The sequence below is a fragment of the Oryx dammah genome, unplaced genomic scaffold, assembly GCF_014754425.2.
Source record: "Oryx dammah isolate SB20612 unplaced genomic scaffold, SCBI_Odam_1.1 HiC_scaffold_8, whole genome shotgun sequence".
Classification (NCBI taxonomy): domain Eukaryota; kingdom Metazoa; phylum Chordata; class Mammalia; order Artiodactyla; family Bovidae; genus Oryx; species Oryx dammah.
In genome coordinates, this window is record NW_024070192.1 from 28277109 (window position 1) to 28302002 (window position 24894).

At 50.1% G+C, this 24894-nt stretch overlaps 1 protein-coding gene across 1 annotated transcript; it reads left to right on the forward strand.

Moving 5' to 3' along the window:
- The first annotated feature begins 2334 nt into the window (after nucleotides 1-2334).
- On the forward strand, nucleotides 2335-23574 carry SLC47A1 (solute carrier family 47 member 1). Its single transcript, XM_040245861.1, has 16 exons — nucleotides 2335-2684; nucleotides 4235-4303; nucleotides 5793-5941; nucleotides 7153-7195; nucleotides 8800-8844; nucleotides 11717-11814; nucleotides 12019-12116; nucleotides 12223-12336; nucleotides 12419-12486; nucleotides 13302-13410; nucleotides 13504-13579; nucleotides 17207-17276; nucleotides 17504-17636; nucleotides 20891-20985; nucleotides 21980-22058; nucleotides 23000-23574. Exons 1-16 carry the CDS (start codon nucleotides 2538-2540, stop codon nucleotides 23224-23226), a joined length of 1620 nt encoding a protein of 539 aa, XP_040101795.1. The 5' UTR covers nucleotides 2335-2537; the 3' UTR covers nucleotides 23227-23574.
- Nucleotides 23575-24894: the final 1320 nt, after the last annotated feature.

Below are 24894 nucleotides of genomic sequence, written 5' to 3' on the forward strand. Positions count from 1 at the left end.
TGACAGTTCAGTTCAGTCACTCAGTCGTGTCCAACTCTTTGCTACCCCATGAACTGCAGCATGCCAGGCTTCCCTGTCCATCACCAACTCCCAGAGCTTGCTCAAACTCCTGTCCATTGTTGAGTCAGTGATGCCAAACAACCATCTCATTCTCTGTTGTCCCCTTCTCCTCTCGCCTTCAATCTTTCCCAGCATCAGGGTCTTTTCCAATGAGTCAGTTCTTCGCATCAGGTGGCCAAAGGATTGGAGTGTCAGCTTCAGCATCAGTCCTTCCAATGAATATTCAGGACTGATTTCCTTTAGGATGGACTGGTTTGATCACCTTGCTGTCCAAGGGACTCTCAAGAGTCTTCTCCAACACCACAGTTCAAAAGCATCAGTTCTTCAGTGCTCAGCTTTCTTTATGGTCCAACTCTCACATCCATGCATGACTACTGGAAAAACCATAGCTTTGACTAGATGGACCTTTGTTGGCAAAGTAATGTCTCTGCTTTTGAATATGCTGTCTAGGTTGGTCATAGCTTTTCTTCCAAGGAGCAAGTGTCTTTTAATTTCATGGCTGCAGTCACCATCTGCAGTGATTTTGGAGCCCCCAAAATAAAGTCTTTCACTGTTTCCATTGTTTTCCCATCTATTTGCCATGAAGTGATGGGACCAGATGTCATGATCTTAGTTTTCTGAATGTTGAGCTTTAAGCCTACTTTTTCACTTTCCTCTTTCACTTTCATCAAGAGGCTTTTTAGTTCCTCTTCACTTTCTGCCATAAGGGTGGTGTCATCTGCATATCTGAGGTTATTGATATTTCTCCTGGCAATCTTGATTCCAGCTTGTGCTTATCCAGTCCAGCGTTTCTCATGATGTACTCTGCATATAAGTTAAATAAGCAGGTGACTGTATACAGCCTTGACATACTCCTTTCCTGATTTGGAACCAGTCCATTTTCCCATGTCCGGTTCTAATTGTTGCTTCTTGACTTGCATACAGGTTTCTCAGGAGGCAGGTAAGGTGGTCCAGTATTCCCATCTCTTGAAGAATTTTCCAGTTTGTGGTGAACCCCACAGTCAAAGGCTTTGGCATAGTCAATAAAGCAGAAGTAGACATAGTTAATGCACAAAAAGGCTTAAAAAAAAAAAACTGGAAAGACTGATAGTGATGCTGAATTTACCCAGATAAGGGCCCTGTGCCCTTTATAGTTAATATAAATTCACAATCAAAGAGAAACCAACTCTGTGAATGAAACCACAGAATATCTGTGGGGTGGGGACAGCACTTAGTCATGGCCAGTTCCTGGGAACAGGCCTACGGGGGCCCCTGGTTCTGACTTTAGGGTCTACAGAATTGAGTTTTTCATATCAACCTTTTTCAAATTTCTATTTATTTTTGGCTGTGCTGGGTCTTCATTGCTGTGTGGGCCTTTCTCTAGCATGCTGGGCGGGGGCTTCTCTCTAGTTGCAGTGTGCAACTTTGGTCTCTGCAGTGGGGGAAGCAGGAACTGGGTTGAGGTTTGGAATTCGATTTGGAGATGTTTGCACCCTCGCCCCCGCACATGCACGCACACGTGCACACACGGCTGAGCACAGGCCTCTCATGGTCTGTCGATCTGGGTCCATCTGCGGAGATGCACCTGTCTGTCCCCAGGTGCAGGGAGGGAAAGCAGGTGGTCACCTGTACCATCACCAGCAGGGCCAGGTCCGATGCCCATGTGGCAATCTTGGTTGGTTGCGGCGCTGGCCGATGGCAGTGTGGGTTGACAGAGGTGAGGACGAGGTCACTAGGAGCCTCGCCTGAGCTCACCGGAGGAGCCTTCGCCCTCGAAGGACTGAACGGCAGTAGTGCTGGCTGGACCTGCACATGCTCCCTGAGCCCTGGGTGTGCACTTTGAGAGGGGCGTGTGGGGCTGATGGGCTTCCCGGGAAGTCCTGCACCTCCAGGGTCTGGCAGGTCACAGAAGGTGGTTTTAAATTAACCTGAGGAGATAAGTCAGTGTCCAGAGGTGAGGCAGGAAGTTCTGGAATGGTGAGGGAGAATGAGTCCGTGTTCCCTAAGCTGCATTTGCCCTCATATTGGAGGCTTTGTGGAATCTGAGATGCTTAGCAGACTGGTAATGATTTGCCCCATCGTTCCAGACCCCACTGGCCTTCCATTGAGGTAGCCTCAGGTCTGCCTCAGGAGTTCCTCTCCGTGGACTGTTCTGCTGGCAGTTGAAAGTTGTTCTCTTCAGCCCTCAGGAGGAATCTGAATAACAACGGGGTCATCCCAGGAGGCAGCCTCTAGAAATTTCAGGGAAAATAGGCATGCAGTCTACGGTATGAGAATCTACAGTGAAAAATAAATTTTAAAAGTCGGAAGTTCTCGGAAACACGATACTGGTGGTAGCAAATGAACTTGCATATTTTTCAAGAAGTCCACCCGAGGCTGCTCGTTTGCCTGTGAGAGCTGGTGGAGGCTCCGTGCAAGCCAGACCTCCTTATCTCTGGTCGGAGCCCACCCTGGGAGGGTGGGGTCACCTGGGAGGCCCGCCCCTTCCTTCCACTGCCATGGCGGTCCTCGCCTGCAGCTTTGTGTTTTCCATCTCTTCCCAGTTCCTGGCCCAGCTGATGGTGTTCCTCGTTGGTTTTGTGAGCTCTGTGTTCTGCGGGCACCTGGGGAAGCTGGAGCTGGATGCTGTCACACTGGCAATTGCTGTATGTATGGGGCTGGCCAGCTCAGAGCTAGGAAGCCGTCTGTGTGTTCGTTTGCTCCTGCGGCTCTTACAGATGATCAGAGTTTAGGGTTTTCAGGGAAGACACATACGTGTCTGAATCTCTCACTGTTGGAGGCCACTGGTCTGAAAGGGGTTTCACTGGACTAATCTCCAGGTGTGGGCAGGGCTGTGACCGTGTTTCCATCCTCAGCCTGCCTCTCCTTCCCCAGGGAGCCGCCCCAGGTATGTATCTCCTCAGGTGCCAGGCTCCGAATGGGGTGTCTCTGGAGGGCCAGAATTCTGTCTGCCACGCCAGCTAGTCTGCCATCCCTGGAGCTCTGGCTCCCACCCTGACCCCACATCTGGGAGAAGGGAACTGTTCACCAATAGAAACCCTCCCCCTTCCCCCAGCTCATGATTTGTCTCTTATACCGAGATGCCAGAATATGAAACCCTGGGTGCCCGGGTCCAAACCTGAAACCGGGAGGAGGGACTTCCCTGGTAGTCCAGTGGTTAAGAATCTGCCTTTCAGGGCAGGGGACATGAGCTGGATCCCTGGTGGGGATCCCTTGTTGCTCCACAACAAAGACCCAGCTTAGCCCACCACCCCAAATAATAATAAAACTTTAAAAAATTAAATAATAAAAATTTAAAAAGTCAGGAGGCACCAGTCCTCTCTGTACCCCGGACGTGAGCCCCATAGCCACAGAGAGGCACCATTGCCCTCAGCCGTGGTTGCTGGCCTGGGGGCCCTGCCGGCCTGTTCACTTGGGCCAGCAGATGTTTCGCTGAAGTTCTTGCCGCAGGTGTGTCCTCTGAAAGGCATGCATCGGCCTCCCACACCTGGTCCCTCGGGCATTTGAACTTCCCACCTCTGAGCCTGCAGGGTGCTCTGAACCATCCCCAGGGGCTCGTGGCTTGCTTTGCTTTCAGGGAGCAGCATGGACAACCCTGGTTTAATTATCCTTTTTGGTCTCTGATGTTTGGATATTTGGGGAGCTCAGCAAGCTTTCTGCAGATCCTTCTTGGCCACGGAAGTGCAGGAAAGCTGGTGCTTCTGGGCTGGGCCTGGCGGGGACTGCTGTCCCTGGTGCCTCCCGTAGACTCGGGGGGTAGCAGGTGGAGGCAGGCAGGGCCTCAGACTTCCCTGGTTTGGGGGTGTTGTGGATGCTGGAAGGCCCGAGTCTTGGCTCTGAGACTTGCTCCTGCTCTCGCAGAGTCCTTCAGGGCGTTGTGTGGGTCATCCTTGGTCACTAGCAACTGGGCTCACCCAGGACTGCTCTGTGCCATGCCGCAGGCCCCTTAAAAGGGTTCATGGTCCTCGGAACCTGGGAAAAAGGTGTCCAAGACCTGGGGAACAAATGCCTAAGAAAGACTAATGCAGTGTGGTCACCACGGCCTTGAGTGTCCTTTCCTCCCAGCACTGTCTGTCCTTTAATTCAGGGCACGGGGAGGTCTGCGCACAGGCTCCGGGCGGAGTGCTGAGGGCTTCGGGGCTCTGACGGACAGACGGGGAACCTGCCCCTAGCCTCCTCCCTGGTTTGTTCCCAGGTGGTCAACGTTACTGGTGTCTCGGTGGGGTTCGGCTTGTCTTCTGCTTGTGACACGCTCATCTCCCAGGTGAGTGGCAGCCCCAGGTCAGGTCACTCCCCCCGCCCCGCCCCAGTTGGAGGGCAGAGACCCCCAGGGCAAACCCTTGCCACATTTCTCAGCTCTCCTGCTGCCTCCAAAGAGTGGCCGCAGGTCTCTCTGGTCTGGGAAGTGGTGTTTATCTGTATGACAGCCCTACTGCTACGTCTTGACAGATAGGGGGATGTTTTGTAAAAGTCCCTTTTATCACTTCCAACATTGTGGAGCTTGGTATGTCCAGGGGTCCTCAAACATGCATGTGTGTCAGAGTCACTTGGGGGCCCCCCACCAGCCATAAGCCTGAAGAACCAGGTCTCAGGGGTGGGTCGGTGGGGAATGTCCTGACTGGTTGTGTATGCTGGTCCCAGTGGCTAATTTCAAGCTGCCCAAGATGTCACTGAGCTGGCTGGGGAGGGATGTGCATGGTGGGTTTTGTAAGCAATGGGAGCTGGCTCCAGTGCCTCCCCAGTCCCCAAGTTTCTGCATCAGTAGGTCTGGGGAAGGGGAGGCCCAGGACATCATATTTCTAATAGGTTTCCAGGTGAGGCCACCCTGACTGCACATTAGGATTACATGGACATGGGGAGATTTTACAAATTATTGGTGTCTGGGACCTACTCTGGACCAGTTAAGTCCAGACTTATATTTATCAAGCCCCTGTCATCAATGATTTAAAAATGTTCCCCAAATTAAACACCCATTGATGATAAAAACTCTTCAGAAAATAGGCACAGAAGGAACATACCTCAATGTAATAAAGACCATACAGAAAAAGACCCTGGTGCTGGGAAAGATTGAAGTCAAGAGAAGGGGGCAGCAGAGGATGAGATGGTTAGATAACATCATGGACTCAATGGCATGAGTTTGCACAAACTCCAGGAGATGGTGAAGGACAGGAAAGCCTGGTGTGCTGCAGTCCATGGGGTTGCAAAGAATCAGACATGACCGGGTGACCAAACAACAATGATAAGGTCACAGCTAACATACTCAATGGTGAAAAGCTGAAACCTTTTCCTCTAAGATCAGAGTCAGACAAGGATGCCCTCTTGCTCCACTTTTATTCAACATAGTATTGGAAGTCCCAGCCATAGCAATCGGAGAAGAAAAAGAAATACAAGAAATCCCAATTGGAAAGGAAGAAGTAAAACTCACTGTTTACAGATGACATGATGCTATAGAAAATCCTAAAGACGCCACCAGAAAGCACCTGGAGCTCATCAATGAATTTGGTAAAGTTCTAGGACACAAAATTAATATGCAGAAACCTGTTGTGTTTCTATACCCTAACAATGAAATATCAGAGATATAAGAAATGTTCCTTAGGTGATTCTGATGAGCAGCTGCATTTGAGAACCACTGATACCTAAAATGTAGCAGTCTCTGCGGCCATCTGTCTCTCATGGGGCGTGATTGGAGGCCTCTAGGGGACAGTGAGGGTGCTGTTTCTGTGTTAATGTGTTGGTTTTGACTGTGCATGCAGACGTTTGGGAGCCAGAACAAGAAGCATGTGGGTGTCATCCTGCAGCGGGGCGTGCTGGTGCTGCTGCTCTGCTGTCTGCCCTGCTGGGCGCTCTTCCTCAACACCCAGCTCATCCTGCTGCTCTGCAGGCAGGACCCAGCTGTGTCCAGGTGAGATGGGCCACTCCCCGGCAGGATAGGTCCATCCTGGCAGAAAGATGGTGCCGGCCAGGTTCAGGCTCTGGGGGTTCCCAAGGCCAGGGACAGGCCACACACCAGGAGCGGGTTAAGCTGTCCTCAGCTGATTCTTCATACCTGGCCTGTGGGATAACATACCCACTCCTCATTTGGGTAACTTTCAATAAATAGTTTTGGGTGAACTATGATCTGCAAACACCCTCCACGTGAAATGGTGGTTCATGGTGCTGGTTCCCGGTTTTGTGATTTTTGGCCCTGGTCAGTATTAAAATCACCTGAATGCTTTTAAAGCCCACTGCTGGGGAATTCCCTGGTGGTGCAGCAGTTAGGTCTCTGTGCTTTTACTGCCAAGGGCCAGGTTCGATTCCTGGTTGGGGAACTAAGATCCTGAAAGCTGCATGGTGTGGCAGAAAAAAAAAACAAAAACAGCGCCCCCCCCCCCAACAACCCGACCACCTGGTGCCCTCCTCCAGCATTTTGTTCTTTTCATTTGTTTGTTAAAATATTTATTTGTTTGGCTGCATACATACAAGATCTTCGATCTTGGTTGCCACCTTTGGGATCTTTACTTGCAGGATCTAGTTCCCTGACCAGGGATCGAACCTGGGCCCCCTGAGTTGGGAGCATAGAGTCTTAGCTACTGGATCACCAGGGAAGTCCCTAGCATTCTGGTTTAATTGGCCTGGGGTGCAGCCTGGGTGTCCATGTCTTCCAAAGCTCGTTTAGATGATTCTAAAATGTGACACAAGGTTTGAGAGCCGCTGGTTTAGTTGATAAAGACCTTTTGTGCCTTTCTGCTCAACCAGTGGCTCTGAACCCAGGGGACATTTGGAATGTTAGGGGGCGTTTCTGGACGTCAGAACTCATATGGGGGTGTCGCTGCTGGTGGAAACCAGATGCCCCAGAACATCTTGGGATGCACAGGACTGCCTCCACGGCGAGAATTTCCCAGCCAGGGCACCCAGTCTGAACCCCCTGTCCTGGACCTGGAGAGACTTGGGAGAACCAAGAATGATCACTCGGGTCATAGGATGACATGTTCTGTGTAGATTCTGACGGTGCTCCAGCAGCTTCAGCCTGTACGTTTAGGAAGAGCCAAGCATGGGAAGGTAGTGTGGCTGTGTCCTGCCTACCTTTCCCTGGAAACGGAGCACTCTGTCACTTTTTCCCTCTTCCTTGTACAGGCTTACCCAGACCTATGTCATGATCTTCATTCCAGCTCTTCCTGTAAGTGTCCATGGGGTAAGGGGGTCCCTCCTTGAGGTTCATGGGTAAAAAGGCAGCAGAGATGCCTTGAGCTCAGGGATCTGGTTCAGCCCTGCGATGATGCTCACATGAGGAGTTGGCTCCTTCAAGGAAGTGTAGTTTTCATCATACTCTGAAAAGACACAAACCTTTGTCCCTCAAGAAACACCAGGGTCAAGAGGGCTGCAGAGGCTGGGGTCCCCGTTCCTGTAGCAGAAGGGGCCTCTGCTCACCCGCGGGGAGGAGCTCAGACTTCTTCTGTAGATGGTGAATCCTTGCCACCAAGGACCCCCAGGGGCCTCGCCCGGAACTTTGAGGCTCTTGCTTGCTAAGCCTGAGGCACAGAACCCACGTGTGTTAGTGTTCAGGGGGTCCCTACCTGGTTGGTGAATAAGCACAGCTATTTCATTTAGTTAAACACGTGGCCGGATTAGAGCCACGTGAGCTGCTGTAACAAAATATCACAGGCTTAGACAACAGAAACCTATTTCTCACAGTCTCGGGGATTGGCAGTCCAAGGACAAGGTGTCGGGGCTGGTTTCCTCCGAGGCCTCTCTTCTTGGCATGGAGATCCACCCCCAGTGTCGCTTGTCTGCCCAGAAGGGCACCAGTCCTGCTGGATCAGGGCCTCCCCAGTGACCTCATTTAAACTTAATTGACTTTGGGCTTTCCTGGTGGCTCAGATGGTTAAGAATCTGCCTCCAATGCAGATTGGAGGATCAAATCCAGGTTTGATCCCTGGGTTGGGACGATCTCCTGGAGAAGGAAATGGCAACCCACTCCAGTATTCTTGCCTGGAGAATTCCATGGATAGAGGATCCTGGCAGGCTACAGTCCATGGGGTTGCAAAGAGTCAGTTAGTCAGAACAACTAACATTTTCACTTTTAAAGGCTATCGAATGTGGTCACGTTGGGCATGAGGGCTTCAGCATACGAACTGGGAGGGGATGTAATTCAGACCTCGGAAGCAGTCATTTGCCCTCATAATTGAGATTGTGGTCTTTACTTTTTCATTTTAAATTGAATATTCTTTTCTAAGATATTTTTTTGGATGTGGACCATTTATTTAACATCTTTATTGAATTTGTTACAGTATCGCTTCTGTTTTATGTTTTGGGTTTTTTTTTGGGGGGGCGGCCCTGAGACATGTGGGATTGTAGCACTCCGACCAGGGACCAAGCTGGCACCCTGTACGTTGGAGGGTGAAGTCTTAACCACTGGACTACCAGGGAAGTCCCTGAACTGAATATTCTTGAGTTTATTCCACTAAATAGGACTGCAGCCTAATCTATAGAAGGGGGCGCCCATCCAGAGTTTGCACGGGCCTCTTGCACAGCCCAGTGCCCCCAGGAGAATCCCAACCAAGCACCCGAGGAAACCACTCTCCCAGCTCCCCTGGGGGTGCTTAGATCGTGTTCACCCATACGAGAGATGTCCGGACTTGGGGTTCCCGTCCTGCCCCCAAGCCTCCTGAGAGGGCTCCCACCTGGGCCTCCTGTGGGAGCGGAGGGCAGGCTGGCTGAGGTCTCAGCTCTCCACTGTGAGGCTGGCCAGGATGCTGACCTCTGTCCCCTGTTGTCTTGCAGGCAACCTTCCTCTACACATTACAAGTGAAGTACCTGCTCAACCAGGTAACTCGACTCTCCTGTCCTGTGGGAGTGAGCGCATCTCTCCTTTCAGGGGTCAGGGAGACCCGGTGGAGAGGCTCGCCTATCTGGAGCCCCTGTGGGGTGTTTCCCTGAGGGGTGCACGCAGGGCTGAGGAATCAAGGAAAGGACAGGTTGTTATTGGCACTGGAAAAGTCAGATCCAGTTCCCACTTGGAAATATTGTTATTGGTGGGCCGGCAGGGAAGATTCTTGGCCCTGCACCATCGCCTGGCTCTAGAGGGGTTGGGGGTCGACCTTTCAGCTCCGACCATCTGGGGATGTGAAAGCACCCCCTTCCTCACGATGGAAGGTGCCTCATGTCACCAGGACTCTTGGTGGGTGGCTAACAGCAGTGGCCAGAGCCCGGCTCCATGGGTGTGGAGTCATGTGTGGGACCGTCTACTTCCTTCCAGAAGGACCAGATAGATAGGGTGCCAGGTGGTGGTAGGGTACCAGCCCATGAGGGCAGGCTCTCCTTGGCTTGTGTGACGGGGACAGGATGGTGGAGAAGGAAGCTTTATACCTATTTAACATCCTTAAAGTTAAGGTGTTATCCTCGTAATGGAACAAGGTTTCCACTAGTTCCACATTTTTATTAGTATCAGAATTGTATACTTGAAATGCCTGTAAAGAGGCAGAAACCAGCGTGTGCCCTGGACTCTGGGCTGTCCCCTCATAGTTCGTTACCCCGTTTGAGGGCCTTTGCCCTGTAAGCCCCCCAACAAATGTGGGGCTCCTGAGTGGTTGAGTGAGGAGTGGGTGTGAGGACCCCTCCCTGAAGGCCCTGAGGCGGGAGAGACGACCTAGAAGGAGGAGTCCTGAGCTGAGGGGTCAGGAAGGTGACTCGAGTGGTGGAGAACGCATGGGTTTCCCGAGGTGGGGAGGGGAGCGGGGTGCAACCCAGACTGGGGGTGCAGCGGGAGCCTGGACATGGAAGGGGGCTGCCCAGGCTGACTAGATGCAGCAGAGAAGGAGAGGATGGAGCCGCCGCCTATGGGACACGTGAAGGACAGGTTACAGGGGTCACTAAAGGACAGAGGATGCGGAGAGATGAGGGGCAGGCTTGTAGGGACGCAGAGGGGGCTGTGCAACGGGCCAGGGCCCGGAGGCCTTAGCCTCAGGCCCTCCTCGGTGCCTCTGCTATTTCTCCTCTTTTCCCTCGGTGGGCTCCCACCCAGGCCCCCTCTGCCAGGTGGTCCCACAGCCTCTACCTGAAATGCACATCAGGTCACTTGCCTCTCCTGCTGAAACAGACCAGGGCTCCTGGTAAACAGAGTGCTTGGCAAGGTCCTGGTCTGGCCTCTGAGCCCGCGGCCATGAGCCCGCAGGATGCAGAGCAGCCAGGGGAGTGTGGGTCTCAGGGCACAGAGCGGGGGTGGAGGTGGGGTGGGAGAGCTGAAGGACGGTGTGAAGGGAGGGCGGAGCAGAGGATCCGCAAATAAGCGGCCAGTGTCCGCCTGCCCTGCAGAGCAACCAAGCCCTCCCTCCCCGATTGCTGTGTCCAGAGAAGCTGTGGCTCCCGTGGGAAATCCAGACTGCTTTTTAAAGTTAATTAATGAATGACGGCTGCACTGGGTCTTCACTGCTGCTCGAGGGCTTCCTCTATTTGTGAGGAGGGGGCCCTAGCACCCAGGCTCAGCAGCTATGGTACCGGGGCTCAGTTAACCTGCAGTATGTGGGATCTTCCAAGACCAGGGATTGAAGCTGTGTGCCCTGCATTGGCAGGCGGATACTTAACCACTGGACCACCAGGGGAATCCCGAGATGTTTGATTTATACTGTGGTTTCAAAGAGCAGAATTTCAAACAGCCTATGATTTGGGGCATGACGCTTTACAAAGAGGTAGCACTTTTTAAAAATTGGAGTATAGTTGATGTACAATATTCTATAAGTTACAGATGTACAGTATAGTGATTCACAATTTTTAATTCCCATGTATTGTTATTATAAAATACTGGCTACATTCCCTGTGTTGTGCAGTATGTCCTTGTAGATTATTTAACTCATACATATTAATAGTGGGTTCTACCTCCTAATTCCCTCCTCCTATATTGCCCCTCCCCCTCCCTCTTCCACTGGTAACCACTGGTTTGGTCTCTGTGCTTCTGAGTCTGTTTCTGTTTTGTTAGATTGACTAGTCTGTTTCATTTTTTAAATTCCATACATAAGCGAAAGCATACAATATTTGTCTTTCTCTGACTTAATTCCCTGAGCATAATGCCTTCCACGTCCACCCATGTTGTTGCAAATGGCAAAATGTCATTCTTTTCCATGGCCAAGTCATCATCCATTGTATATACACGCCACATCTTCTCTCTCTGCTTATCTGAAAGGTGATGTTGTACAGTGAGGTGACCCCTTGCGGTGGGAGGCCCCTTCCAGCCGCGGGAAGCAGTGCTTCCTGCCTTCGTCACAGCTGACTTTCTCTGTGTCCATTTTCTGTCCTGATGCTGCGAGGAGAGACATCAGCTGTGTCGCTTCACTCTCATGCCTTCAGTCGGTCAGAGATGTGGGAGGCCTGGAGCTGCTCGGCTCCATCCCCCACCCCAGGGTCATAGTGTCCCCTTAGTTCCCGACCTTCAGCGTTGGTCCAGGTGCCTGGGGAAGGTGACGTGTTCACGCTGCTCCTGTGCACGAGCCGTCTCTCATTCTCCCTCTTTGCCACTTCCCTCTCTCCTGTCACGTGTCTGTGGCCAGAAAGATGCCCTTCCGGCCGACCCAGAGGAGGGAATGCCCGGTGGATGGGAGCAGCAGCGCGGGCACACCTGTGACAGCTGCCCTGCTGGCCATGAGGGCACCTGTTTGGGTGGCAGTCGGTGGTCCCCATGGGTCTCCAGCACGGCCCCTCGTTTCAGGGAATCATCCTGCCCCAGATGGTGACCGGCATGGCTGCCAACCTGGTCAACGCCCTCGCCAACTACCTGTTCCTCTATCAGATGCATCTTGGAGTTATGTGAGTCCTGGGGAGTTCTGGGTCAGGGAGCAGGGCAGCCTCCTGTGGATTTCCAGGGTGGGGTGGGGTGTCCATGCCGACCCTCCTCCTTGGGCCACTCTGGACCCTGCCGGGGGGAAGCTGCTCTGGGAGGAGGTGACCCGGGGCTGCTGTATCACCAGCAGGGCAGGAGGGGCACCCCTCAGCGTGTTCTCTTCTGCCCAGGGGCTCCGCACTGGCAAACACGGTCTCCCAGTTCACCTTGGCTCTCCTCCTTTTCCTGTACATCCTCGCCAAGAGGCTGCACCAGGACACCTGGGGAGGTAAAGGCCGCCTGTCTCCTGCCTGGACACGACTCCTGTCTCGGCTCAAGCCCCTGCCTGGTGGCCGTTTGTGTTGCAACCGACTGCATCTGTGTCCTGCCTGCAGGCTGGTCCTGGGAGTGCCTGCAGGACTGGGGCCCCTTCTTCCGCCTGGCCATCCCCAGCATGCTGATGCTGTGCATCGAGTGGTGGGCCTACGAGATCGGGAGCTTCCTGAGCGGTCAGCGTGGGGCCAGCTGGTGGTGGCTGGGGGACAGCCAGGGCCCGTAGGAAGCACGCGGTCACCCGTCCCTCTCCCGCAGGTGTCCTCGGTATGGTGGAGCTGGGAGCCCAGTCCATTGCATATGAGCTGGCTGTCATCGTGTACATGGTGAGCATATGAGCCCGTCCTGGGGCGGGGCTGTGTGCTTCCCTCCAAAGAGTGCCGAGCACAGGCGTTCAGCGCATACAGGTTGTGAAATGATTCCTGAAGGGCACATTTCACCCTGAAGCCTGGGAGGGTCCTGGTGTGGCAGGGAGTGTTCCCTGTGAGCTGGAGGGCCTTGGGGAGACGGTCCAGAGGACTGGGTCGCCGCCAGTCCTTCGACTCCTAACGCGGTCCCAATCTGAAGGACTCGGTTTGATGGCACGCTTGTGAAACATGCCGACTCTTTTCCTGTTTCATAACACAGATGTGGTGGGGACAGGTGGGGGATAAAGGTGACGGTGCTGCAGGAAGGAAGGGCTGAGCTCCACTCCCGCCTGCCTCTGTGGCCTCTGGATACTTGGTGACACTTGTAGGTTAGACCCCCAAGGAATGAAAACAGATGTTTGTATTGAAGTTCCTAGCAGTTCATGATTGCCAAGAGATGGCAGTGTCCCACGTGCCCAGGCATGTGCCCGGGGATGGCTGAGTGGACCCCATGTGTGGGCAGGATGTTGTTCAGCCAGAAGAAGGAAGAGGGTGCTGATACTCTGGAGAACCCTGGTCGTCAAAGGCTTCCCTTTGACTCTCTTTTACTGAAAGCATCAGCTGGACATTCTGAAGGGCTTTGTCCTCCCCAAGTGTCACCTTAGAAATGCACCTGGGAGGTGGGAACAGAGGGCCCGTGGTGTGGGAAGGACCAAGGTGTGCACAGGTGTGCGTGTAGGACTAACTGGAGGACTGATTCTCAGCATCACCGTCAGGTCCCCTCCTCATTTCAGGTCCCCACAGGCTTCAGCGTGGCCGCCAGCGTCCGGGTGGGGAATGCACTGGGGGCTGGGGACATCGAGCAGGCCAAGACGTCCTCCGCCGTCGCCCTGCTGGTCACAGGTGCCTAGACTCGGGGACGCGCCCACAGCCCCCACGCCCTTCCCTGCAGACTCCCTTTCTCACCATGTGCTTCTCCTGCCATCTGACCTCCAGGGCTCTTTGCTGTCATCTTTTGTGTCCTGTTGTTAGGCTGCAAGGATGTCGTGGGTTATGTTTTCACCAAGGACCGGTGAGTGTGGAGGTTTTCCTGGGATGTAAATCTGCAGTAGAGATGGTCAGTGGGAGCTGCTTTCACATTGGGCCTCCTGGGTGGTTGCATCTTGGCGGGCAGCCTGAGTCACCTCCAAGATCAGACACGCAGTTGTTACCTGGCAAGAACGGATAGGATGTAGGAACTAATTAATAAGCTAGAAGCCGAGTCAGTGGGCATGGGTGGCAGTGTACATTTCTGCTAGTGGAGTACTCACATCTTTTAAAGATGGTAACTCCTTTTGGGTACCACTACCTCCTTCTTCACTGAAATACTTCCTTCCCAACAACATGAGTCATCTTGGTGGCCCAGAAGCTGCCCAAGTGTTTGGCTGGCAATAGTCTTGTAATGTGTTTGTCCATCTGAACTGAAGTGGAACTCTCACCCCTGAGCTGTCTCCACACATCACATTATCAATCACTGAAGAATTCTTGCACCAGCAAAGTCCCCCATGCTCTGAAGATCCCGTTAGGTTGGTTTGATAGCTTTCGTCCACGAGGCCACAGTGCATGCTGACTCGGTAGCTATATTGTGCTGTTACCCCTTCCTTGGGCTTCTTTTTATTTATTTTTGCTGAACCATGTGACATGTGGGATCTTAGTTCCCCAACCTGGGATCGAACCCACACTCCCTGCATTGGGAGTACAGAGTCTTAACCACGAGACCACCAGGGAAGTCCATAACCTGGGATTCTTTTGTCAGCAGTTACAAAATGCAGAATTGACTTGTCCCTCCTAGATTCACAAACCAGGTGGTGTGGACGGAACTGACCCTCAGACTATTCCTCAGGAATCTGTCTTTTGACTTCTGGTGCTAGGTTGTCACCTTTCAGCCTTTGCCGTTTTGCTCTGAAATGTTTGAATATCCCTCACATCAGAGTGAGTCAGATGTAGCCAGAGATCATGCTCAGCTTATTCACTTGATCAGAAGTCTGTCTTGCAGGATGGCTTCAGCCGGACCTGGTAGGAAGTTTGATTCTCAGTCTGTGCACTTTTGGAAGATCAAATAGAGCAGGGAATAGAGTGAAAAACAAGAGGCCCACCAATGGGATTTTTGATGGAATTAGGAGACATAGAAAAATCACAAAATCAAATTATTTGTGATATGGCCAAACTCAGCTGAAACTGGCAGAACTAATGACACATTCTGATGATGACACAGATGCCTGACCCAAACAAAGGGCAGAAAGGCAGTGTGCACCTCTATGCACTCAGAAACGGGGAAATTACTGAAAAAACATAGTTTTCTTAAAGCGGAAGAAACTAGTTTGCACAACTTTTGCAAGTACATTTAAAATCTGGGGAAATAATTTCTCAAAACTTATGCTACCAACAAGGACCTACTGTATAGCACAGAATTATACTCAATATTTTGTAATAACTTATAAGGGAAAATAATCTGAAAAAGTATATACATATGTATCTGTATAACTGAATCCTGTGCTAACACTTGAAACTAACACAACATTGCAAATCAACTGTGCTTCAATACAAATTACAAAAAAATCTTAATTAAAAAATTATTCTAGAAAACATAGGTCTAAATAGATCAATTTGTTTAGAAATAAGAAATAGTTATTTTTAAAGTACCAGGGGACTTCCCTGGTAGTCCAGTGGCTAAGACTCCAAGCTCCGAATGCAGGGGGCCTGGGTTCTATCCCTGGTCAGGGAACTAGATCTCACATGCTGTGACTAAGAGATCCTGAATGCCACAACTAAGACCCAGTGGAGCCAAATAAATAAATAAAATATATACATATATATTAAAAAAGCACCAACTCCAGGGACTTCCCTGGTGGTCCAGTGGTTAAGACTGTGCTTCCACTGAAAGGGTCCTGGGTTCAGTCCCTGGTTGGGGAACTAGATCCCACATGCCTCGCAGTATGGCCAAAAATCTTAAAAATGAAAATAAAAGCACCATCTCCGGAGGGTTTCAAAGGAGAATTCTATGAAATCTTTAAGATGTAGATAATCCCAATGCTGCCTTAACTGTTCCAGAAAAAGGAAAATTTCTTCATTCTGTTTAGGAAGCGAGTATGTCGGTACCGAAGCTGACGAAGTTTTCACATGAAAAAAGAAAGCAATCCACAGGCCAATCTTCCTAATTAATGTCAATTTTAAAATCCAAAATAAACTATGAGTAGATAGGATTCAGCAGCATATTAAAAATAATATATGCTGATGGAATATGAATATAGGGGCTTCCCTAGTGGCTCTGTGGTGGAAAGTCCATCTGCCACGTCAGGAGACACAAGTTTGATCCCTGGTCCGGGAAGATCCCACTTGCCGTGGAGCAAGTAAGCCCATGCACCGTGATTACTGAGCCTGTGCTCTGGAGCCACGACCACCAAGCCCACGAGACCTAGAGCCCGTGCTCTGCAACAGAAGCCACTGCAGTGAGAAGCTCCGCCATCGTAAGGAAGGGTGGCCCCTGCTCGCCACAACTAGAGCAAAGCCCGCACAGCAACAAAGACCCAGCACCGCCAAAATAAATATATAGATTTTAAAAAGTGAATGTAACACACGAGGCAGAAAAATCAAGGCACAGAACACCACGGAGAGAATGTCAGAACATGGAATCATACATCAAGTCCAGAAGGGGAAAGAAGAATATATATTTGTGCTTGCTTTTACTTTCATGAGCACTGGACAAATACAGTGCCCAGAACTGTTCCCTGGTTTGGGGGCAGGTCACGGGAGGACTGGGCAAGGAATGGAAATAAGATTTTCCTCCATATGCTTTTCATGTTGTTTAATTTCTTTTAACCATTGGCATATGTTACCTAGTCAAAAAGCAAAATAACATTTGAATAAAAGAACTGTACTTCTGTCCTTGTTTGGCAGGGAGGGGTGGCCATCCTGTTCTGTGCTGGATTTCTTAATTATTTATTCATTCAACCAACATTTACTGCCAGACAACACTGTATGTTTCTTCGTTAACCACCTGAAGGAATTGGGGATACTCGGCCGTTCCGGCCCCTGGCAGTGTCTTTCTGTCACTAGCTGTAGAGGTGAGGGTCAAGGCCAGGTCTGTAAACTCTATCTGTGGCCTTTAGAACTTGCCAGCTTTGTTCCCTGAAGGGAGCCTGACCCTTATCCTGTTGTGCGTCACTCAGACACTTGGAGGGGACATGCGTGGAATTGTGTGAAAAGGAGGATGGCTGTATAACCCCCATTTTATTTTGGGGGGTGCAGGAGAGGAGTACAGAATCATTTGATAGATTGACTTTCATTTTAATTTTATTGGGAGTCTAGCTGATTTATAGTGTTGTGTTAAATTTCAGGTGTACAGCTAAATGAATCAGCTACATGTGTACATATATGCATTCTTTTTTAATGAAATCATTTGGTTGAACTGTTTATGTTGACCACAGGGACTATGTGTTTTCTAAAAGTCTTGAGACACTGCATGCAGTAGTTTCCACTGCAGACAAAACAAGGTAAGACTGTCCCTGAAAAGGATGTTGGCGGGACACCTGAGCCTGTTAGCTACACACAGACCCGGAGCCCTGCCTTGCGGTCAGAATCACGGTCACCAGGAACCACACTGCCCTCCTCTCTGCCCTCGTCTGCCTCCCAGTCATGCTCTGCTTTGTTCTCCTAACAGAGAGATCATCTCGCTGGTGGCCCAGGTGGTCCCGATTTATGCGGTTTCACATCTCTTCGAAGGGCTGGCTGTGAGTACTGTGCGGTACCTCCTCAGCCACCTTTACGATCCACGAGTTTCTGCTGATGATGGTAGATTTTAATGGAGAACAGCGGCCGGGGAGGTGGGATATTCCTCTCACGTCCACTTCACGAGGTCCTGGACTTGAGGCAGAGTCCTCTGAGGTGGGGGGTGCCAGGGTGGGCGTCGTGGGGCAGCATGAGCTGTGTTCACACAATGACTGGCGTCCGCCCGCAGTGCACCTGTGGAGGCATCTTGCGAGGCACTGGGAACCAGAAGGCGGGCGCCATCATCAACGCCGTCGGGTACTACGTGCTCGGTCTTCCCATCGGGATCTCCCTCATGTTTGCTGCTGGGCTTGGACTGCTGGGTAAGCCTCCCCCCAGAGCAGGAAGAGCCGGGATCATGGCCTGGGAGGTGGCTGTCAGAGCTCGGAGACAGATTTTGAGATGCGGCTTTAAAAGAACAGAGAAACGGGTGACTGCCCAGCTTTGATTTCTAAGATAATACTTGGATGTACATCAGCGTTAATACGTGATTACATTAAAACCTGAGCACACTAGCTGGGTGCAGTGGAGACAATGCTCATCTGTATCCCTCAGCTCTTGGCCGGCTCAGAGGCGGAGGCGTCATCTGATACAGAGACTCAGCTTTCAGATCAATGTGTCTCCTATGTTGCACATTTTTCTTGTTCAATAATATTTTAATGAAAAGTATGGGAGATGTTCAAAGAATGGAGTTGCCAAGGCAAACTTCATTGGTGTAGAAAATTATTTATTCTGAGTTTCTGGCCTTATTCATATTTTTGAAAGTCATTTTAAATCTTATTTTCTGGCAGTCTGTGAGATCTTAGTTTCCCGACCAGGGATTGAACCTGGGCTGTTGGCAGTGAAAGTGCCAAGTGCTAATCACTGGACCTCCAGAGAATTCCTGGCATTATTCATATTTTGGGGTTTGCCAGTGACATAGCTAAGGAAAATGTTAATATTATAGGAATTCACTTTGAAGTATAGATCTATGTCCCAAGAGCTGTACTAGGCCCACTCTGCCATTTAACAAAAGCTCACCTATAGAGTATACAGCATAGAGAGAGGTAAGAATCACCTTAAAAAAATGTTAGGGTGCAAACTTGCAGTTGGAAAATAAGTCCTGGGGGTGTGGGGGTGTGATCTACAGCATGCTGACAGTCGCTCCATCACTCTGTCTTGTCCAGTTCTCTGCACCCCATGAACTGCAGCCCTCCAGGCTCCTCTGTCCATGGGATTTCCCAGGCAAGAATACTGGGGTGGGTTGCTATTTCCTCCTCCAGGGGATCTTCCCAACCCAGGGATTAAACCTGCATCTCCTGCTTTGCTGGTGGATTCTTTACCACTGTGCCACCTGGGAAGCCTGTAGTTAACAATACCATATTGTATATTTGAAAACTGCTGAGAGCAGATCTTAAAAGTTCTCATCATAAGCAAAAAAAATTATGTAGCTATGTAAGGTGATGGATGTTAACTGAATTTATGGAGGTGGTCATTTCACAATACATACAAATATTGAATCATGATGTTATACACTGGAAATAATATAATGTTATATATTGATCCATATATAAAAAATGGGGGGAACTTCCTTGGGGGTCCAGTGGATAGGACTCCTTGCTCCCAATGCAGGGGGCCTGGGTTTGATTTCTGGTTGGGGAACTAGATCCCACGTGCTGCAATTAAGACCCAGTGTAGCCAAATAAATAAAAATTAATAATTTTTTTTAAAAAGCTGGGGACTCTGAGGAAGTAAGGGCTCTGTGAGAAGACAGTGGACACTCCCTGTACCAACTGGTGTTGAAACTCGTGTCCCCTCTGGCAGGACGTGCTGTCCACCTACACCAGGAGCCCTGAGAAGCGTCAGGAGCTACAGGTTCTCACGGGCAAGGCCAGAAAACCACAATGGCCATCCTAAGTCCCTGAGGCTTTTCCAACGTCGCTTTCCCGGGTCCTGCCCAGAGAATCCTGATAACCATCCTGTTTCAGCATTCCTCCTTGAGTCAAACAGGAATCTTTTCAATAGTATAGTGAAATCCTTGGAAATTTAACTCCTAGCTTTCAAAATACAGCTGGAGGTAGCTGGTTATGGGCTTCCCAGGTAGTGTTAGTGGTAAAGAACCCACCTGCCAATGCAGGAGATACAAGAGAGACAAGTTCAATCCCTGGGTCAGGAAGATCCCCTTTAGGAGGGCATGGCAACCCACTCCAGTATTCTTGCCTGAAGAATCTCATGGACAGAGGAGCCTGGTGGGCTAGAGTCCATGGAGTCGCACAGTCAGAAGCGACTTAGCATGCACACACACATGTAGGTGGTTATCTAATGTCTAAGATGGTCAGAGGAGCTTGTGGTTTCTGTGGAGTGGGAATTTTCAGAAGAGGAAGGCTTTGCTTTCACTGGGTCCACTGTAGGAGTGACAGGTTGACTGTTCTAAAGATCAGGATGATCACACCTGTAAAGTGCAGTGTGGGGTGATGGATACCATGAAGCAGAGTTGAAAAACGTGCACAAGATCTGGCCATCCAAGCCTTAAAGCATGAGTCCCATCCAGCCCCCTTCACCTTACCCAGATCTAGCCGGCTACAGACATAAATGCAGACCACCCACCAGGGACCAGCAAAGATTCTTCATGCCCGGCTGTGGCACAATTTGATGGAGACTCCATGGCAGGTGGCATGGGAAGGGGAGGGAGCCACGGTGGGGCAAAGGGGAGGCCCAGAAGTGGGGCATCCTATGTGCCTGGTCAGGGGGCATGTTTGCTTTTCTCTGGGTGGTCTTAAGTGGGAAACCAGGACAGAAATTAGGGAGGCTTAGTTACAGGTCAAAGCTTGGATATTCTGCATTAGTTATTGCATAAACTATTTAGCTTATCCCGAAAGAATGATCTGGCCTCTCAGGAGTCTGACGTGAAGCAGACTGGCTTCTCTGCTGTCAGTTATGGGTAAGGGGTTGGCTTCCTAGACAGGTTGCTTTAGATTGTGGGTCAGAGATCTATTTTTGTATAAGATCTGACACCTGAGACCACTGTCAGCTTGGATATTCAGTCTCTCACAGCTTGGAGTTTCTGACTCTGCTGTGGGTTCACTCTTGGCCAGAACCCTCGTCACTCAGGTTCCCCTCTGGGTTCTGTGTGAGTGTCTGGGGCAGGGTTTTTGGGTGAAAGCACGGAGTCTTAGCACCTGAACTGCCAGGGAATTCCTGACGTCTGCATTTGTAGAGTGGCAGAGTTTGTAGAGTCCGCTTGGTTGAGGAAGATGGTACAAGGTATTGGGAGTCTGGAGGTGCTGTTAGAAAGCACTTTGTCCTGAAATAGTCACTTTTCCTAATAGCCAAGCATTATGGTGACAAAGGCCAAAACCAGCCTCCAGATATTTGTTCTGAGATCCACAAACCCAGGAGTGGCCTCAGGGTTCTGGGCTTCCTGGAACCTCCTGGAAACCAAGAGTGAGCAGGGTGGAGGTTTCTGGCTCACTGTGGGCCCCTCCTCTGCCATAAGAACAGATTCTCAGAAGCGATTTAAGAGAAACACGCGCCCCAGGGCAGCTGGCTTTCCACCGAGTTAACGGAGTTAACGTCTGTTAATTATCCCCACCTCCAGGTCTGTGGTCAGGAATCACCATCTGTACCATCTCTCAGGCTGCATGTTTTCTCGGCTTCATTGCCCGGCTAAACTGGAAAAAAGCCTACCAGCAGGTAACTATAGACACTGCTGTCCTGCCCTGGAAAACAGACAGAACCAGCTTTGCCTTTCTTTGCCTTATTTTGGAAGGTTTTATTATTATTATTATAAATGCTACCTTTTTATCATTGTTTTATTTTATTGAAGTGTAGATTTACAATGTCGTGTTTCAGGTGTACAGCACAGTGACACATTTATACACACACAGACAGATATATATATATACTCTTTCAATCTTAAAAGTATTTTTATTTTTTGGCCATACCACGTGGCATGTGGGATCTTAGTTCCCTGACCAGGGATTGAACCCATACCCTGTGCAGTAGAAGTGCAACATCCTAACCATGACCGCCAAGGAAGCCCCTTTTCTTTTTCAGATTCTTTTCCCTAATACAAAATATTGAGTATATATCATTGCTGTTTTAACTGGGCTTATTAACTCAGGTGTGAAGGACATCTGTTCCCCTTTGTTTATTCATTCAGTAGAAGAACAGAGGGTCTTTTCCTCCCTGGGTCCTATGTTAGACTTTTGCCTTGCTCCTGAACAGCCCATTTCAGGACAAGATTTAGAAGTGGAGAGAAAGGTGGGGTGCCAGCAACTATATCCTGTTTGCCTGGCTGCAACGGGACAACGGGGTTGCAAAGTCAGACATGACACCCACTGAACAACAAAGTTTCATTAAGATACCCGTGGGCATCTTTCTCCATGAACTTTCTAGGGTCAGGGCAGCATGTTAAGCAGGTGATAGAGAAAACGAATGAAGGAAGGGAAAGGGAGAATCCTACAGTTGGCCCCCGACTTTCCTCGTCTTTTTTCCAGCCAGCCTTCCCCATGCACTGGCCCCACGTCAATCATTAGAAAAGAGGAGTCCATGCTTGTTAACTGGAGAGGCTCCTGTGTTACCTGTCAGTGAGAGAAAATGGCTGGGTTTTTCCTCAGCGAGGGTCAGGCCAGGCGTGTGGCCGCACTGTGATGGAGCCTGTGGACTGATGGGTCTCCTCTCCTAGGCTCAGGAACACGCCAATCTGAAGCGAAGAATGGCCGGGAACGGGACGGCCACACTCCCTCAGGACCCACTTTGCCCAGGTATGATACATCTGCCTCTGCTCTTGGAAAGGGCCCTCTAGGTGTTCACAACTAGATTTGCTGTGCTGAGCTCCCACTTAAATAGGGAAATAATACCTCAGAAACAAACGATAGGGAACATCCAGTTTCAGGTCAACAGTTGACGTTTGTTTGCTTTAATTGCGGACTCAGACATGCTGCCATAGATGATTAAGAGTTGCAGGTGATCAATTCAGTACTGGTGCAAGCATTTAGGGTATTTTCCTTACTGTTCTTCTTCTGAAGTATCATGAGACTAAGTCTAGGTCTGGGTCACTATCCTGCCTGGTTCTTTGAGGGTCCTCTAATGGGAAGGCTTGCATCTCCCCCGCCAACGTGCTGTGAACACTCTTGAATCAGCTCTTAGGTCATCCTTTCCTTCAATGACCTTATTTTCTTTCTGAGATGCTAGTTTGATGGGTGCTGGCCCCTGAACATTTCCCCTAAAGCCTGTTAAACTAGGGCTTCCCTGGTGGCCCAGTGGTAAAGAATCCATCTGCCAGTGCAGGAGGTTTGATCCCTGGGTTGGGAAGATCCCCTGGAGGCGGAAATGGCAACCCACTCCAGTATTCTTGCCTGGAAAATCCCATAGACAGAGGAGCCTGGCAGGCTATATTCCATGGGGTTGCAAAGAGCCAGACACGACTTAGCAGCTAAACAACAACAAAAACTCTTAACCTAAAGAGCTACCTTACTTGGCTTTGTACACAATGGGGCAGAGCCCCTGCTGACCCCAGCAGGATCTAGTCAGTGTCTGTGGGTTCGTGGACAACACCTGAGTCAGGATTTTTTTTTATTCTCCATGGTCAGGAAGCAACTGCTTCCTGAATTATCATTCTCCCAGCTGGTACTGCATCCGTGCTTTTCCTTTTATACAGATGAAAAATATCCTTTTAAGGTGCTGAGTTCATTTTCCCCTCCAGTGGGCCCTGAAAACCGTGGAGGAATGTTGATAAGAGATGTTGGACAGAAAGAGGAGACTCAGTCGGATCAGCAGATGCGCCAAGAAGAGTATCTCGAAGTTCATCCCAGGGCCGTGTGGAGGTTGTCCCGGAGACAGCTGGTGCTGCGGCGGGGGCTCCTGCTCCTGGCGGTCCTTGTCATCTTACTGGTGGGGATTTTAGTGAAAGTCTATGTCCGAGTTCTGTGATATGGCAAGAGAGAAAGAAAGTCAGGCCAAGGGATGCTTCTGAGCTTAAACAAACAAATTTATTGGCCCAAATGTTACTAAGCTGTGCTCATGGATGTCAAGAACTGAGAGTTCCAAGATACATTTCTGATGAAGAAAACGAACGAAGGTAAAAAGTATGTGCAAATCCAAGACAACATTTGGGAGATTACACCCACCATCCTTTCCACCAAGGACCACTGTGTACTGGCTGCATCGTGTAGGGCTTTGATGTTTCTTCTGCTTACTTTTTCTTAAGCTACAAACCTATATACTGAGCACTTAAAGATTCTTACTATTTGAATTATTTAAAATATATTTTACAATATATCTTCCTCATGCCTTAGATTATTATTCAGTGGGAAACGATATTTGTTAATATTCCTTTGGACTTCAGATCTCAGGTACCAAGGGCGGTGGATGTGCTTAAGAAACTAATAGGGAAGAAGACATTACCAAGAAGAAAGGAGTCAGGTGGCATCAGTTAGCTTGCCTCCTATTCAGGGCCTGTCTGATCATTGGTTTGGACCAATATGTTGTGGCGGGGGTTGGGGGAGGCAGTGGGGAGGGAAATGAGGGACCTGCACTTTGTTTTTTAACTTCTTTATTAGCTGTGCTGGGTCTTCATTGCTGCTTGGGCTTAGCTGCGGTGAGTGGGGTCTACTCTAGTTGTGGGGCTACTCTCATTGCGGCAGTTTCTCTTGTTGTGGAGCACGGGCTCTAGGGCACACAGACTTCAGTAGTTGAGGTACTTGGGGTTAGTTGGCCCAAGGCATGTGGGATCCTCTCAGACCAGGGATTGAACCCGTGTCCCCTGCATTGGCAGGTAGATTCTTAACCACTGGACCACCAGGGTCGTCCCAGCACTTGGTTTTTCTAAAGTGGTGGACAACCGACAGTACAGGGTTCAAAGAACTAATTCAGGCAAACTGGAGGGAGAAATCAGACCCTTTCCTATGTTGACAGAAGGAAGGGCTGAAAAAGCTGAAAAGCAGCAAAAATGAAGAGTGTTCTAGGAGAGGGGAAGGTTACATCCCAGAAGGGCTTCCTTTGTGGCTCAGACAGTAAAGACTCTGCCTGAAACGCAGGAGACCTGGGTTCGATCCCTGGGTGGGATCCCAAGGTGGGATTCCTTGGAGAGGGAAATGGCAATCCACTCCAGTGTTCTTGCCTAAAGAATTCCATGGACAGAGGAGCTTGGCAGGCTACAGCCCATGGGGTCTCAAAGAGTTGGGCAGGACTAAGTGACTACACTACACCCTGGACAGGCCCTATTCATCTTGTTCGGGTGGTTCTCATCTTAGAAAAGGCACAGGCTTTTATTGGCTGGCTTCCCTTGTAGCTCAGTCGGTAAAGAATCTGCCTGCAGTGCAGGAAACCTGGGTTTGATCCCTGGGTCGGGAAGATCGTCTGGAGAAGGAAATGGCAACCCACTCCAGTACTCTTGCCTGGAAAATCTCATGGACAGAAGAGTCTGGTGGGCTGCAGTCCATGGGGTAGCAAAGTCAGGCATGACTGGGAGACTAACACTTACTTGCGTATATCCAGAAGATTCTGGGTGGACCCATCTCAAAAAGATGAGATTCTAATGAACATGCCCTTCTCCTTGACTTTGGGGATCGTTGGGAAAGTCTTGGAGTCATGAAAACC

Bases quoted from the DNA above. Each gene is read 5' to 3' on its own strand.
- SLC47A1 (XM_040245861.1), top strand. From the start codon at position 2,538: ATGGCGGTCCTCGCCTGCAGCTTTGTGTTTTCCATCTCTTCCCAGTTC. The intron at 12,487-13,301 runs GTGAGCATATGA...TCCTCATTTCAG, and splicing joins TGGCTGTCATCGTGTACATG to GTCCCCACAGGCTTCAGCGT. The intron at 22,059-22,999 runs GTATGATACATC...TTTCCCCTCCAG, and splicing joins TCAGGACCCACTTTGCCCAG to TGGGCCCTGAAAACCGTGGA.